This window comes from Trifolium pratense, linkage group LG7, assembly GCF_020283565.1.
Source record: "Trifolium pratense cultivar HEN17-A07 linkage group LG7, ARS_RC_1.1, whole genome shotgun sequence".
Classification (NCBI taxonomy): domain Eukaryota; kingdom Viridiplantae; phylum Streptophyta; class Magnoliopsida; order Fabales; family Fabaceae; genus Trifolium; species Trifolium pratense.
The window spans coordinates 40,352,688-40,369,838 of record NC_060065.1 but is presented as its reverse complement, the minus strand read 5'-3'; the positions used below and the strand labels follow the sequence as shown (position 1 = coordinate 40,369,838).

At 32.2% G+C, this 17,151-nt stretch overlaps 2 protein-coding genes across 2 annotated transcripts; both read right to left on the bottom strand.

The window, feature by feature from the left end:
* Window positions 1–686: 686 nt before the first annotated feature.
* On the bottom strand, window positions 687–3,037 carry LOC123898888 (L-tryptophan--pyruvate aminotransferase 1-like). Its single transcript, XM_045949918.1, has 5 exons — window positions 2,752–3,037; window positions 2,313–2,619; window positions 1,730–2,013; window positions 1,255–1,559; window positions 687–1,034 (listed from the first exon to the last, which is right to left on the bottom strand). The coding sequence occupies exons 1-5, from the start codon at window positions 2,853–2,855 to the stop codon at window positions 847–849; spliced, it is 1,188 nt and encodes a 395-aa protein (XP_045805874.1). The 5' UTR covers window positions 2,856–3,037; the 3' UTR covers window positions 687–846.
* A 1,806-nt stretch (window positions 3,038–4,843) lies between these two features.
* Window positions 4,844–15,580, bottom strand: LOC123898867 (L-tryptophan--pyruvate aminotransferase 1-like). The gene is made up of 6 exons (XM_045949889.1): window positions 15,295–15,580; window positions 14,853–15,159; window positions 14,289–14,553; window positions 6,047–6,065; window positions 5,572–5,876; window positions 4,844–5,351 (listed from the first exon to the last, which is right to left on the bottom strand). The coding sequence occupies exons 1-6, from the start codon at window positions 15,396–15,398 to the stop codon at window positions 5,164–5,166; spliced, it is 1,188 nt and encodes a 395-aa protein (XP_045805845.1). The 5' UTR covers window positions 15,399–15,580; the 3' UTR covers window positions 4,844–5,163.
* Window positions 15,581–17,151: the final 1,571 nt, after the last annotated feature.

The following is a 17,151-nucleotide window of genomic DNA, read 5'->3' as shown; positions in this document are numbered from 1 at the left end:
AATAATCAAAAGTTTCTGCATAATTTGGTAGAGTTATTTGTGATAGATAGTGAATCATTTGCTATTGGGAGACATTGGTGATTGCAGAGCTTATTTTTTGGAGTAAAAGTGGGAAGGGTGATGAAGAAGTTTATAATGCATCAGTTGTTAGTAACATAGTGTAGCTAGATGAATCCATCGTTGTTGGTACTGCAAATGGGATTAGTTTGATTTTGTCTGTTATTGAGTGGACATATAGTATAATTATCTTAATTTTTAACTTTTTTTAAAATAAAATAAAAAATGTCTTTTTGAGTTTTCTAAGTTTGTAATGAATTATTTTAATATGTTAATTTACTAATTTTCAATGTGGCCAAATGACATAATGCCACATTATAAAACTTTTAAGATCATTTGAGTATTAGTTATTGCAAAAATATAGAGGAATGCATCAGCAACACTTCGGAAGCTATTAATCTTTTTGATAGAAAATGTTTTTGGGGAAATTTTGCTCTTAAAATTGATTTCAATAATGTCATGTTATTAACAATTCAATATTCGGTAAAATTTTGTAAAGAAAACATAAACTATGAATTTAAAACATATAAATCATTCTTGTCAAAAAAAAGAAAGAAAAAAAAACATATAAATCATTGACTATGAACTCACTTTAGGCCAAAATTAAATTCTATATAAATGATTTCTATCAAAATTGAACTAATAATTAAGATCCACGACTCCTATCTATGATGTTTAATCATCAAACATCCTCTATCTTAATAGCAGAAATGATGTATTTTTATATATTTTGATGAAACTCAAGCTATCTAGCTAACACTACATATGACATTTTTTATGGTTCCAACATCATTCCCTTTTAGCATTTGACAATCTTGTACATAATTCAATGAACTCGTCCTCTGTACCAATCATGCTAACCCTAACATACTTTGCATCGACACCAAATCTCCCCCCTCCTCTTGTACGAATCTTCAATTTTTCCAAATAACTCTCGCCATCTTTTATGCCCTCCAAGCACTTCAACCATGCAAAAGCTGTATAGGAATTTTAAAAAAAAAAATTAGTGAAAAACAAAAATCAACAAAACACTAATAACTAGTGGAAATATGTAACTCATGCATTTTTAATCGAAAGTGTTGTCAGATGGCTAATATTGACATGACACAGAAACATGTAACATATTTAATAAATTCATTTTCAGATTTACTATTGGTGTCCATGTGTTTTCAGATTTCATAGGTGAAAATATATTACCTGGGTATTGCTCAGATAAGTCCTTGTTGAAGTGACAATAGGAAGTTGGGTATTTGGTCAAGGTAAAAACCTTGCTTTTCTCAATAGCTCCCTTAAATTTCTCCCACCTTTCTTTCATGAGTCTTTTGCTATAATAAAAAAAGAGGTGATCAGATTCAATGGACTTTAAATTTTTGTAACCATCACAAATCACTCCAATCATCTTAGCAGCTCGAATTTGGGATTCTCTTGACACGCCAATGGAGTTTAACTGTACGAATCTTATCATCTTTTTAGCAACTTCAATGTCTTTTACAAATGCCCACCTGCGTCACAAAATAAAATAAAATGAACCAATTAGCAAATACATTGCAATAGTAATTGTGGCTATATAGACCGTATTTTCTCCCATTTTATCTCGATATAAAAGTTTGTTGCAAGATTGCAAATGCAACAGCAAGCGTTACATAGAATATGGTCGATATCACGAACTCACCCGATACGCGAACCAGCATGACCGGTGCATTTGGAGAATGTGAAGACCATAACATCATGGTCAAGCTGATCAGTAATGGGAGCGTATTGCGGCCAGTAATAGGCCAAGTCATAAATGATTTTCCCTTCAACTCCAGAGTTCACTACCGGTACACGAAGAGTCCCATCAGGGTTGTTTGGGGAGGTCACAACCTCTATGTAAGGTTCATCTTTATCATACAGAGCAGCATCACCGGTCCATTGAAATAGCCTTGATTGCAAGATATCAGTTGCGTCTTTGTATTCCTGCAAATTAAACATAAGCGGCGTTCTTAGTAAACCTTTCAATCAAACACTAATAAGTCATGATTTATATGTAGGATTAGATCAAGCCATTTCATGAAGTAGTTTCGAAATTGAAAAATATTTGTTAAATATTTTTTATTCATAAAAAAATTCAGCGAGACTCAAACTACATATCTTTTGTATTTTCAAAGGACAAAGTGAAAAGTAGAATTTGTAGGAACAAATATTTTTTAAAATGAATAAATTGTTTGTAAATAAATCTTACTCAGCTAAAATAATTGAAACTAAAGAAAAATTACCGAATAATAAGGTGCAGCAGCAACAACATTAATGGGACGATGAGAGGATTCTGAAGGAGAGAGTGCATAAAGAAGAGCTTGGTAGAGTTGAGAAGAACCTGTCCCTAATACTAAGAACTTATCTTTTGTGACAGCATTACCAACCACATTGTGGAGCCTCAAAATTGCATCCCTCATTTGTGGCACCATATACCAACATAAGTTGTTTGTATCACCAAGGTAACTCATCCATTCGTCACCTTTGATCTCTACCGTACATTCATCTCTCACCTTCTCCCAATATGGCCGGAATGCCACTGGATCACCCCTGCCAAATTTTGCCCCTTAAATAATTAACTTGTGTCTAAAAATAAAAATAACAATAATAATATATAATAATAATAATTGCATAGTAAAATAATACGACTTGTAAATGGAGGTGGAAATAAAGATAATTTACTTCTCAACATTGACAAAGGAATTGCGTGAGAAAGTAGAGAGGGGTATTGTTGTGCCATTGGAATGTGACAAAGGTGAAGTACCATTAATAGTAGAGACCACCATTCTTTAATATATTAATATGCTTTTTGTTTTGTTGATGACGATGTGTGTTTATATCTTTCACTCTTGGTTGTTTTTTGTTTTTATTTAGTTGTTATAGTTTGCATTCATATATATAGTGAGAGGAAAAACATTATGTGAAGGAGATGAATAATAATATCTCCTTTATTTGTCTCCCTAATTCATTCTCCCTTTTATATAATGTTATTCTTTTTTTGTTCTTAACATATTTAACCATTGCGATGGTTCATAAAAAAAAACTTGACTATTTTGTGTTCTTGCCATATTTGACCATTGCGTTGGTTCATAAAAAAATTGACATTTGCGTTCCAATGAGGATGAATCAACACGCCGACATCTAAGGTTTAAAAAACATCTAAATGCATTGAATGTGTATAGTAATATTCAGCAAAAAAATATAGTGATAATATAAGCAAAAAACAATCAGATAAGCAAAATAAAAATTACATTAGCAGATAATATTCCTATATTTATTAACAAAATTCATTGTATATGATTAGGAACCTCCCCCCCTCTAATCCATCGTATATGATCCATTAGCAGATAATATTACTTTATATTTTTAACAGAATACGTGGTATATGATTAGCAACATCCCCTCTAATATGTTGATCCATCTTCTTCTTTAATAAGTAATTTTATTCAATTATATTAAATTAATTAAATTGTGGGCATTTAGAAGTATTTCTTAATTTATTAAAGAATTGTAAATTTCATTTAATGAATGTGTTTGGTTTTTGTAAGAATATAAGTAGTAAAACATCATTAATTTCGTGTTGGTTTTTTAAAAGAATCAAAATTTTAGGATGGAATTAAAAAGTTAAAAGAACCAAAGATTAGAGACCGAGAACAATATCTCGTCATTATCCCATCTCTATACCACTGCATACGACAGTTGGTGTTGTAATCAATTTTTTTTTTTGATAAGTTAAGAGCATCTAGGCTTCAAGAAATGAGTAGACGTCTCAACTAAGTTGGCACCCCCATAAATTCTTATACCAAACCTATAGCTCATAATAATATATATATATATATATATATATATATATATATATATATATATATATATATATATATATATATATATATATATATATATATATATATATATATATATATATATATAGAAAAAGATATTTACAAAAGAGGGGGGCTAGGCCTGACCCTAGAAGAAATAACTGAGACTAAGCAAAACGATAATGGGGGAGTCTGAATTTTTCATTGATGAAAGCTCCCCTGAGAAATTGTGGCAAAGAGTTCCACCAAGTAAAGTCTAAAATAGAATGTCCATGGTTAGCAAGTCGATCCGCACATGTGTTTTAATCAATCAAAATTAGACATAACATTATAATAACACTGTAGCATCGTTCACTTTAATTTATAACTTATCTTGGCAACTCCTGTCGAGGCACTCTCTGGAAAACTCTTATTTGCCTTTGCTTACTAATAATCAAAAGTTTCTGCATAATTTGGTAGAGTTATTTGTGATAGATAGTGAATCATTTGCTATTGGGAGACATTGGTGATTGCAGAGCTTATTTTTTGGAGTAAAAGTGGGAAGGGTGATGAAGAAGTTTATAATGCATCAGTTGTTAGTAACATAGTGTAGCTAGATGAATCCATCGTTGTTGGTACTGCAAATGGGATTAGTTTGATTTTGTCTGTTATTGAGTGGACATATAGTATAATTATCTTAATTTTTAACTTTTTTTAAAATAAAATAAAAAATGTCTTTTTGAGTTTTCTAAGTTTGTAATGAATTATTTTAATATGTTAATTTACTAATTTTCAATGTGGCCAAATGACATAATGCCACATTATAAAACTTTTAAGATCATTTGAGTATTAGTTATTGCAAAAATATAGAGGAATGCATCAGCAACACTTCGGAAGCTATTAATCTTTTTGATAGAAAATGTTTTTGGGGAAATTTTGCTCTTAAAATTGATTTCAATAATGTCATGTTATTAACAATTCAATATTCGGTAAAATTTTGTAAAGAAAACATAAACTATGAATTTAAAACATATAAATCATTCTTGTCAAAAAAAAGAAAGAAAAAAAACATATAAATCATTGACTATGAACTCACTTTAGGCCAAAATTAAATTCTATATAAATGATTTCTATCAAAATTGAACTAATAATTAAGATCCACGACTCCTATCTATGATGTTTAATCATCAAACATCCTCTATCTTAATAGCATAAATGATGTATTTTTATATATTTTGATGAAACTCAAGCTATCTAGCTAACACTACATATGACATTTTTTATGGTTCCAACATCATTCCCTTTTAGCATTTGACAATCTTGTACATAATTCAATGAACTCGTCCTCTGTACCAATCATGCTAACCCTAACATACTTTGCATCGACACCAAATCTCCCCCCTCCTCTTGTACGAATCTTCAATTTTTCCAAATAACTCTCGCCATCTTTTATGCCCTCCAAGCACTTCAACCATGCAAAAGCTGTATAGGAATTTTAAAAAAAAAAATTAGTGAAAAACAAAAATCAACAAAACACTAATAACTAGTGGAAATATGTAACTCATGCATTTTTAATCGAAAGTGTTGTCAGATGGCTAATATTGACATGACACGGAAACATGTAACACATTTAATAAATTCATTTTCAGATTTACTATTGGTGTCCATGTGTTTTCAGATTTCATAGGTGAAAATATATTACCTGGGTATTGCTCAGATAAGTCCTTGTTGAAGTGACAATAGGAAGTTGGGTATTTGGTCAAGGTAAAAACCTTGCTTTTCTCAATAGCTCCCTTAAATTTCTCCCACCTTTCTTTCATGAGTCTTTTGCTATAATCAAAAAAGAGGTGATCAGATTCAATGGACTTTAAATTTTTGTAACCATCACAAATCACTCCAATCATCTTAGCAGCTCGAATTTGGGATTCTCTTGACACGCCAATGGAGTTTAACTGTACGAATCTTATCATCTTTTTAGCAACTTCAATGTCTTTTACAAATGCCCACCTGCGTCACAAAATAAAATAAAATGAACCAATTAGCAAATACATTGCAATAGTAATTGTGGCTATATAGACCGTATTTTCTCCCATTTTATCTCGATATAAAAGTTTGTTGCAAGATTGCAAATGCAACAGCAAGCGTTACATAGAATATGGTCGATATCACGAACTCACCCGATACGCGAACCAGCATGTGTTGGAGTAAGCCCTAAGAGCCAATCTATTTTCATAGTATTTGCTTTAGGAGTTTGAATATAAATATGGCATTTCTTTATTATATTTGTAAGGTTGCAAAATAATGAAGTCCCTAGAATAGAAAGTCCGTTTAATAATTAAGTGTGACTTAATCATGAGATAATATTAAACATAAGGACACTATTCTTAAAGTATCCGTAGTTGAGCTTTAAGGTAAAGGGGATAACCTTAAAGCATAAAGACTATTATGAAGATAGACTGATGATCACATCTCATGGATCATGGGATAAGGAGTTATCAAGTCTTGACGTAGGTATAAATATTAGGAGTAATATTTATACTGGATTGACCCGCTATGAGAGTACTACATGCAAAGTTATGCAAAGTGTCATAAGTTACTCTCATGGTGATAATGGTGTAAACCGCCCTTAGACCTGAAACCACTTTGTACCCTAGATGTGGAGTCAAGTACTTTGTTGCTGATCTAACGTTGTCCGTAACAGGATAACCATAAAGGCAGTTGATGGGTACTTCACAAAGCATGCTGAGGGACAGTAGTGACCTAGATGGAATTTGCCAATCCTGCATAACAGGATAAATGTCATGGGCCCAATATTGAACTGGACAAAGATGACACCAAGTATGTTTTGTGTTCAATATAGACATAAAGGGCAAAGGGGTAATTATACACACTGATATTATCACAAGAGGTTATGTTTAGATCACATGTTAATTTCTCGTAACTTGAGTAGCAGTGATGTGTTGCTAGATACCGCTCACTGTTTATTGTAATAAATAGTGATTTATTATAATTGTCAATGTTACGGAAACCTACAGGGTCACACACATAAGAACAATCTAGTGAGATTGGAACACCGTAAGGTACGGTGCACCTTGGAGAAATAAGAAAATATGATAAGGGTATTATGGTAATTAAAATGAGCATTACATCATATGGTATGATGTAGCAAGAAGGCGGTGCAAATATGTACTAGACATATTTACATGAGAATGGCGCCCACTATAGCCCATTTAGTTAAAAGGGCTTTAGTGTAATTTTGCCATGGCAAGTGGTTCTATAAATAGAACCCTTGTGGTAAGGAGAAATAGTTACACACTTTTGTTACTCATTCTCATGAGCCTTTGTTCTCTCCTCTCTTGAGAAACCCTAATCACCTTTCTAGAGTTTTTGTGAAAAACCCTAATCCTTATTTTGTGCCTCCTTTCTCCTAACCCTTCAAACCATTGGAGCTAGCACTCCATTGAAGGTTGTTGTTCGTGTGGACTGGCTAGAGGCGTTATACCTTTAACGTTTGTGATCAAATTCGTTGGTGACTTGGTGGTGACCTTGTTCGTGACGGTTCGAGGTTCTTGTTCGTGACCTTGTTCGTGATTCGAAGTGTTCGATAGCCGTTCATGATTTAAAGGGAGTTTTCGAACCAAAAGGTAAAACTCTAAACACAATTCATGACCATTCGTAAGGATCACAAAAGGAAAATTTTAAAATTCCGCTGCTTTTATCGTATCAATTTTCCTTCAGTGGTATCAGAGCCACTTACGAAACCATGAATTGATGTTTGTTTAAATTCATGAATTCAGTTTTAATATGATTAAAACAGTTAATAAAAGATTAAAATCGAGTAATTAAAATTTGACGGTTGTTTGTGTATAAATTGGATGATTAACATTGAAACGGCTCCGGAATCCGACACTTGTATGGTGGAGCATGCGATATGTTGATTGTCCTAAGGTTACACGAACAAGAACGGTCAATACTTACATGTGATGTAAGTTTTGTGTATGAATTGGGTAATTAACATTGAAACGGCTTCGGAATCCGACACTTGTATGGTGAAGCATGCGATATGTTAATTGTCCTAAGGTTATACAATCAAGAACGGCCATAAACTTATATATGATATAAGTAACCGTAATGCAAAATGGTGTATGTGATATACCGTTAGTAATTTCGTTAAAATTATTATGAAAGTTATTCAATTAAAGCGAGCCGTGTTCATTTGTTTCGGAATCCGACATTTGTATGGTGAAACAATGACATGTTGATCAATTGGATTGAATTTGGTCATAAGGAATTTTGACGGCATGAAAGGGTTGCACAAATGTTGTGTCATTAAAATTAGGATTTGCAAAACGTATCAAGTGTTGATGCGAAAAGTAGATGATAAATATATTTAATTTTGAAATCGTTTCAAAATTCTAGAAATATCTTTTAAAATTGTTTTAAAAGATAATATCATCAATTTTGGAAATATTTTATTCAAAAGGGTTTTGATTAAATAATTTTCCATATTTGACAAATATATTTAATTATGAAATCGTTTCAAATCTCTAGAAATATCTTTTAAAATTGTTTTAAAAGATAATATTACCAATTTTGGAAATATTTTATTCAAAAAGGTTTTGATTAAATAATTTTCCATATTTGGAGAATTGTCAAAAGATTTAATTCTACTTTAAAATAATGTTATTTATTTTAGCAAATTTTGATTCGAAATATTTAATTGTGAATTAAATATTTGAATCAAACTTACCTGATTTGATCAATCGCCGGATTTAATTAATTATGAGACTTTAATAATAATAAAGTTTGTTTGTTATTATTATATTTGATGATCGGTTATGGCCTTAGTTTATTTATTTTATTGCATTTGGTTTTTAAATACGGCCTGCGTGTCGTGCCTTATCTCTATTCTCTATATTCTCTTCTCATCCACTCCCTCGTATGTAAAACGAGTATTCTTTTATATTATTATGTAATATTATGAAGAAGAAGAACAATGGAGGTCAACCTTGGAGATCATGCTTGGAGAATTATAGATCGTTTTAGGTTAGATTAGGTTCTCTCATTGGCTTGGGAGAACAAATGCGCTATGGGCCATAACTGTTTCATTTTATTTATTTATGTATGTTGATGCATGTGAGTGACGATTTATATGATAAATAAGCCGGTGAGATCAAATTAAATAAAATCCCTCAAGTACTCATAAAGACTAATATTGAAGATGTAGGTTTTGCCAACGCAAGGTGCATTTTCTATACTAGTAAGATGTGTCTATATTAAGTTTTATGCTTTCCAAAGAATAGCACCCTTCAAGATCAATATCGATTAATGTAGGTTTTGCCAACGTAAAGTGCATTGTCAATATTGATAAGTTGCGGTGAGATAACCAGTTTATCCGATTGCTATTTATTGGGTTTAACTTAACTAAAGAAAAATATAATATGATTATATGACTTTAGAAGCAAATGTTGGGTTATTCCATATGATGGATTAAAATAAGTGTTATTCACCCAACGGAAAGGATATGAGAGTTGTATGAGATACAATTGGAAACAGTTTCCTACCTAAATAACTACGTTTTGTGTAATCAGCCCAACGCTGACTTAAAACAAAGTGAAAAATGGATCTCATTCTCACTAGAAAATTTTCAACGGGATTTTCCGAATCAAGTGTCGAGGGTCATTTGTTTTGAGTAAAATAGTGGGAGCGTATTTAATTAAAGACCAAATTAAATATGATTTAGTCATAATATCTTACATATCTTTGTAATTAGAATTTCGAAATACAATACATATTAAGTTGTCCTTATGAAGGACAAGATTTTCAGAAAGGAGTTTCTGTATTGGTACAAATTGAGAATTGTTCTCAAATGCGAGAAAACTATAAGTCTTGAACTATAAACTGTGAACAACCTACCATAACTAGATTGGAAAAGGGATACTTGTTAGAAGCATCAAGTTGACGTCTAGATATAGAATATATAATAAATGATGTGATCATTTAATCTCAAGTAAGATCCTTTTGAAAGAACTTTAGAGTATGATAAATTTCTCAATGGATCAAAAAGTTGGTCATAGGATCAATCTAACAAATTATAATGGAATAGATATAGACAAAATTGTTTTGAATATCTACCGGAATTTGTTGAGTTGAATGAGAATTAATTTGCACTATCAAAGATTTGAGATATAATATAAATAAGATTTATATTCCTCTTATTTGAATAGTACAAAATGGTTGTCAAAGAAGAACGGCTATGGTTAGACCATTAAATAAAAATGACGTAAATAGTTCTTGGAAGAGTCAAACCAAAAGTATGAAGTGAGACTTCAATAATACACATATTGTTATAGAAAGTCAAAATTTCTATTTCTACATCAAAAGTATATGATACAAGATGTTGAATCTCAATTTTTCGAAAATAGAGATGCTTAAAGAATTAGAACATTGGCTATAATTTTAAGTCAACCCATATCTAGAATGAAAATTGTTTCATTGATAATGAGAGCTTATGCAATGACTTAAAATCGAGTTTGAAATGGAACACAATAATTGTTATTGAATTCCATCTAGTAATAGAAGTAGCAATTGTATATCTTGTATTGACAATATATGAATTGTAGCCTTAAATGATAAGACAAGTAATGGTCCTATCATTTAAGCAAAGCTTTCTATACTATTACTCCAAGTCAAGTAATGGACTAGGGTTCCATGGTCTTGATAGGGTTATCTATAACAATCGTGATAAGAGCCAAATATGATTTGGACCTTAAATATATCAAGAGCATTGTTGTTTAGTACAAATATTCGATGTGTCAATAAAATAACGCATGACCTATTTGAACAATATACATGAGATGTATGTCGACCACTAAACATATTTTGTATATTGAGTTTATTTTACTTCATTAACATTGATGATTAAAATCATTAGATGTTGGTAGGTGTATGACACCAATTAGAAATCTTTGAATTTATCAAAGAAATTCAACAATGAAGAAAATAGAACTCGACAAAAGTATTTAAGTTATATGAATGAGTCATATCAGTAAATACTTAATTAAAAGACTATAATAACTATTTTATCACATCATGTTTGACATGATTTAAGGATAGTTTAATTATATATTGACTCTTTCTATAAATCTCTTTACTTATAATTAATCTTCACCCACAATTAGTTCCCTTTTAAAATGATCATAAAGACACCATATGCGATATGGAGGTAAGAGTACCAAGTTTGTCTTTATGAGAATTTTGGATTAAAATTTATTAGATAAATCTAATTCCAAATGAATGAATGAATAAGTGGAAATATCCTAAAGAAAGGGATATTGGTCCTATATCACTCTTAAGGACAAAAGGTTGTTTTGTTGCTAGGTTTGAAACATTCCTCTAGTGGGAGTGTGTCTCTAAAAGAGACAGTGGGAGTGATATACAACTTGAATAAATTCAAGTACCACAAAACATATTTATTTAAAAGGGAATGCAAACCGGTTCCTCAAGGTTGTTGAAGAACCATTGTTTTAAAGTTGCACAAATCCAAGATAAGTCTAACATATCACATATGGCTACAAGGTATGGTTTTATCATGACTCAGCAATGTGATATGATTCTCATGGAAGATGAGTCTTTGACTTTCTAAAAGGTCGTAAGACGATCTAGATTATGAGAAGTGGCTAAATGCCATGAAATCTCATACAGAATCCATATACACTAACCTTATGTAGATAATGGTTATGTCTTCAAGATGAGTAAGACTCATACGATGAAAGTGAGTATTCTTTTTGAACACTGATATGGATGGTATTAAGAATACCTTATAATATTTGATTGCTTCTGCTAAATGTTGTACTACATGTTTTGGTAGATGGATAACAAAGTTGCATTCCTTAATTGGAATGACCTCATATATATGCGTTGGACATATACGTAAGGGTTTTGTTGATCCAAATGATGCTAGAAAGGTATATAACTTGTAGCTATCTAATTTTGATTAGATAGAGTTCTCAGAAAATTAAATTATTGTTTGTTCCTTTTATGAAGTTTTATGAAAACAAATTAACAAGGACAAACCTATCTAACTTTGATTAGATCGAATAAATTTGAATATTTGTTCCTTTTGAAAGTTTTGTGGAAAACAAATGAAGGACAAATATAAATCTTGTGCATACAAAGTTTTAGTGGGAGTGATAATATCTGATATCATATTAATCATCAAGACATTTTTCTTATACATGTGAGACATGACTAGGAAAATAACTCTTGATGAAACACTTAGGCAAGAATTCCTAAAGAGTTAGGAATAACCTATGTACCAAAATTGAAATTAGTGTTTGACACTAACTTACCTTCAAGAATATCCCTAAGGACCTTAAAGGAACTAAGGCCTATTTCTTGAAATAGATAGGTATGGGAAGGATCATTATAAGGAAGTTATAATGAAGGAAGTTTCCATACCAATGTATTGTATATCATGGCTGAATACAAGCATTGAAAGCTATAAGATAAGCTTCGTAATATGTTTGTTTCAGTTAAATAAGTTGAGTATTTAAGATTGGATCGTTTGGCTCATGATTGAGCTAAAGATATGTTTCCGGTGTTACAAGTCACATTAATCACATTAGTGATGGTAATAGTTTAATCTTGCAAGAACACTTGAAAATAGATCTCACCGACGATTCATGAATATACTTAGACACTTATATATTTCGATAGAGATCGAAATAGAACGTTGGAAGATACGTAAGATACCAACATAGGAAATAGTTCCTTATCCACTAACAAAGCCTCTTGCGCAGTTGAAGCGTGATGGGCATACTAAGTCTATAGGTATTAAGAGAAACCTAGATTGGCTTTAGTGCTAGTGGGAGATTGTTGGAGTAAGCCCTAAGAGCCAATCTATTTTCATAGTATTTGCTTTAGGAGTTTGAATATAAATATGGCATTTCTTTATTATATTTGTAAGGTTGCAAAATAATGAAGTCCCTAGAATAGAAAGTCCGTTTAATAATTAAGTGTGACTTAATCATGAGATAATATTAAACATAAGGACACTATTCTTAAAGTATCCGTAGTTGAGCTTTAAGGTAAAGGGGATAACCTTAAAGCATAAAGACTATTATGAAGATAGACTGATGATCACATCTCATGGATCATGGGATAAGGAGTTATCAAGTCTTGACGTAGGTATAAATATTAGGAGTAATATTTATACTGGATTGACCCGCTATGAGAGTACTACATGCAAAGTTATGCAAAGTGTCATAAGTTACTCTCATGGTGATAATGGTGTAAACCGCCCTTAGACCTGAAACCACTTTGTACCCTAGATGTGGAGTCAAGTACTTTGTTGCTGATCTAACGTTGTCCGTAACAGGATAACCATAAAGGCAGTTGATGGGTACTTCACAAAGCATGCTGAGGGACAGTAGTGACCTAGATGGAATTTGCCAATCCTGCATAACAGGATAAATGTCATGGGCCCAATATTGAACTGGACAAAGATGACACCAAGTATGTTTTGTGTTCAATATAGATATAAAGGGCAAAGGGGTAATTATACACACTGATATTATCACAAGAGGTTATGTTTAGATCACATGTTAATTTCTCGTAACTTGAGTAGCAGTGATGTGTTGCTAGATACCGCTCACTGTTTATTGTAATAAATAGTGATTTATTATAATTGTCAATGTTACGGAAACCTACAGGGTCACACACATAAGAACAATCTAGTGAGATTGGAACACCGTAAGGTACGGTGCACCTTGGAGAAATAAGAAAATATGATAAGGGTATTATGGTAATTAAAATGAGCATTACATCATATGGTATGATGTAGCAAGAAGGGGGTGCAAATATGTACTAGACATATTTACATGAGAATGGCGCCCACTATAGCCCATTTAGTTAAAAGGGCTTTAGTGTAATTTTGCCATGGCAAGTGGTTCTATAAATAGAACCCTTGTGGTAAGGAGAAATAGTTACACACTTTTGTTACTCATTCTCATGAGCCTTTGTTCTCTCCTCTCTTGAGAAACCCTAATCACCTTTCTAGAGTTTTTGTGAAAAACCCTAATCCTTATTTTGTGCCTCCTTTCTCCTAACCCTTCAAACCATTGGAGCTAGCACTCCATTGAAGGTTGTTGTTCGTGTGGACTGGCTAGAGGCGTTATACCTTTAACGTTTGTGATCAAATTCGTTGGTGACTTGGTGGTGACCTTGTTCGTGACGGTTCGAGGTTCTTGTTCGTGACCTTGTTCGTGATTCGAAGTGTTCGATAGCCGTTCATGATTTAAAGGGAGTTTTCGAACCAAAAGGTAAAACTCTAAACACAATTCATGACCATTCGTAAGGATCACAAAAGGAAAATTTTAAAATTCCGCTGCTTTTATCGTATCAATTTTCCTTCAGCATGACCGGTGCATTTGGAGAATGTGAAGACCATAACATCATGGTCAAGCTGATCAGTAATGGGAGTGTATTGCGGCCAGTAATAGGCCAAGTCATAAATGATTTTCCCTTCAACTCCAGAGTTCACTACCGGTACACGAAGAGTCCCATCAGGGTTGTTTGGGGAGGTCACAACCTCTATGTAAGGTTCATCTTTATCATACAGAGCAGCATCACCGGTCCATTGAAATAGCCTTGATTGCAAGATATCAGTTGCGTCTTTGTATTCCTGCAAATTAAACATAAGCGGCGTTCTTAGTAAACCTTTCAATCAAACACTAATAAGTCATGATTTATATGTAGGATTAGATCAAGCCATTTCATGAAGTAATTTCGAAATTGAAAAATATTTGTTAAATATTTTTTATTCATAAAAAAATTCAGCGAGACTCAAACTACATATCTTTTGTATTTTCAAAGGACAAAGTGAAAAGTAGAATTTGTAGGAACAAATATTTTTTAAAATGAATAAATTGTTTGTAAATAAATCTTACTCAGCTAAAATAATTGAAACTAAAGAAAAATTACCGAATAATAAGGTGCAGCAGCAACAACATTAATGGGACGATGAGAGGATTCTGAAGGAGAGAGTGCATAAAGAAGAGCTTGGTAGAGTTGAGAAGAACCTGTCCCTAATACTAAGAACTTATCTTTTGTGACAGCATTACCGACCACATTGTGGAGCCTCAAAATTGCATCCCTCATTTGTGGCACCATATACCAACATAAGTTGTTTGTATCACCAAGGTAACTCATCCATTCGTCACCTTTGATCTCTATCGTACATTCATCTCTCACCTTCTCCCAATATGGCCGGAATGCCACTGGATCACCCCTGCCAAATTTTGCCCCTTAAATAATTAACTTGTGTCTAAAAATAAAAATAACAATAATAATATATAATAATAATAATAATTGCATAGTAAAATAATACGACTTGTAAATGGAGGTGGAAATAAAGATAATTTACTTCTCAACATTGACAAAGGAATTGCGTGAGAAAGTAGAGAGGGGTATTGTTGTGCCATTGGAATGTGACAAAGGTGAAGTACCATTAATAGTAGAGACCACCATTCTTTAATATATTAATATGCTTTTTGTTTTGTTGATGACGATGTGTGTTTATATCTTTCACTCTTGGTTGTTTTTTGTTTTTATTTAGTTGTTATAGTTTGCATTCATATATATAGTGAGAGGAAAAACATTATGTGAAGGAGATGAATAATAATATCTCCTTTATTTGTCTCCCTAATTCATTCTCCCTTTTATATAATGTTATTCTTTTTTTGATCTTAACATATTTAACCATTGCGATGGTTCATAAAAAAAAAACTTGACTATTTTGTGTTCTTGCCATATTTGACCATTGCGTTGGTTCATAAAAAAATTGACATTTGCGTTGCAATGAGGATGAATCAACACGCCGACATCTAAGGTTTAAAAAACATCTAAATGCATTGAATGTGTATAGTAATATTCAGCAAAAAAAATATAGTGATAATATAAGCAAAAAACAATCAGATAAGCAAAATAAAAATTACATTAGCAGATAATATTCCTATATTTATTAACAAAATTCATTGTATATGATTAGGAACCTCCCCCCCTCTAATCCATCGTATATGATCCATTAGCAGATAATATTATTTTATATTTTTAACAGAATACGTGGTATATTGTTGGGTTTTTGTATGTTGGCTACATTTTGCAAAAACATCTTTTAGCCAAGTGTTGAGACATATGTGCTTACGCCAAGTGTTGCGACAGATGTAACAACACTTGTATGTCTGATTGTTCGCGCCAGCTAGCGGTTTTAATTTCTACTCAATCTTTTGAAGATTTGATTGAAGAATTGTTTCAAGGTTTCTTACAGAGGAAGGCGCACGTGTTTAATGTGTTTCAGGAGGCAGCCGAAACCCTAGTTATATTTTCTAAAGGAATTATATTTTTGGAAAATATATTCTTGTGTTTCAAAAATAGAACTATTATTTTCAAAAATATATCTTGTGAAGATTGCTGCAGAAAATATAAAAGATTTATTTCAAATAAATCTTTGTGCTTCCAGAAGATTAGAAGATTTAATTTTAAAATATATTTACAACAAATATATTTATGGGAGGAATATTTGATGCAAATAAAGATTTGGTAAAAATATATATTTTGCATCTAGAAGATTTATTGGAGCTGAAGCATTATGAAAAGCCCACGAGGCTCTGCTATTTAAAGGGTGCTGCTAACCCTTATTATTAACCGAAACTTGAAGCTAAAATAGAATATCAAAGATGTAGTCTTTTAAGGGTTTCGTGTCTTTAAGCCACTCTCTAGGAGAGTTGGTGTAAAGTGAACCACTCGGATTGTGAGATGGTCACTATGTCCTCACTCAGAAACCTGTAGGTAATGAGTTGAGTATTGTCTTGGAGGAAGCTTTTAAGCAACTCCAAATTCTGAACTTAGTCGTTGGCTAGGTGGTGATGTTATTGAAGTGTGTCGACTTCATCTTTGTCAAGGAGAGTGTCTCCATTATGTTGTTATTGAAATCCTTACTGGTTGTAAGGTTGAGGGGAGTGAGAAGGGGTCTCATATCTAGGAGTTCCTAGGTAGAAGTTGCATTGGGTAGGGATTAAGTGAGGAGTTGTAAACGGGGGAGTTTAGCTCCGAATTAATACTGCTGATAGTGAATTTCCTCCTGGATTGGTATCCCCCAGATTAGGCTGTTAGGCTGAACTGGGTTAACAATTATGTGTGTCGTTTATGCTTTTCAGTATATGTTTTTAATGCTCTGTTTTATTGTTCTTACTGCTAAGACAAGTGTTGCGACAAGTGTCTG

Excerpts from the sequence above, each read along its gene's own strand:
- LOC123898888 (XM_045949918.1), bottom strand. The coding sequence starts at position 2,855 with ATGGTGGTCTCTACTATTAATGGTACTTCACCTTTGTCACATTCCAAT. Across the intron at positions 2,014-2,312 it reads CTGCTGCACCTTATTATTCG|GAATACAAAGACGCAACTGA; the intron begins GTAATTTTTCTT and ends TTTAATTTGCAG. Across the intron at positions 1,560-1,729 it reads CATGCTGGTTCGCGTATCGG|GTGGGCATTTGTAAAAGACA; the intron begins GTGAGTTCGTGA and ends TTTGTGACGCAG.
- LOC123898867 (XM_045949889.1), bottom strand. The coding sequence starts at position 15,398 with ATGGTGGTCTCTACTATTAATGGTACTTCACCTTTGTCACATTCCAAT. Across the intron at positions 15,160-15,294 it reads TCCTTTGTCAATGTTGAGAA|GGGTGATCCAGTGGCATTCC; the intron begins GTAAATTATCTT and ends AAAATTTGGCAG. Across the intron at positions 14,554-14,852 it reads CTGCTGCACCTTATTATTCG|GAATACAAAGACGCAACTGA; the intron begins GTAATTTTTCTT and ends TTTAATTTGCAG.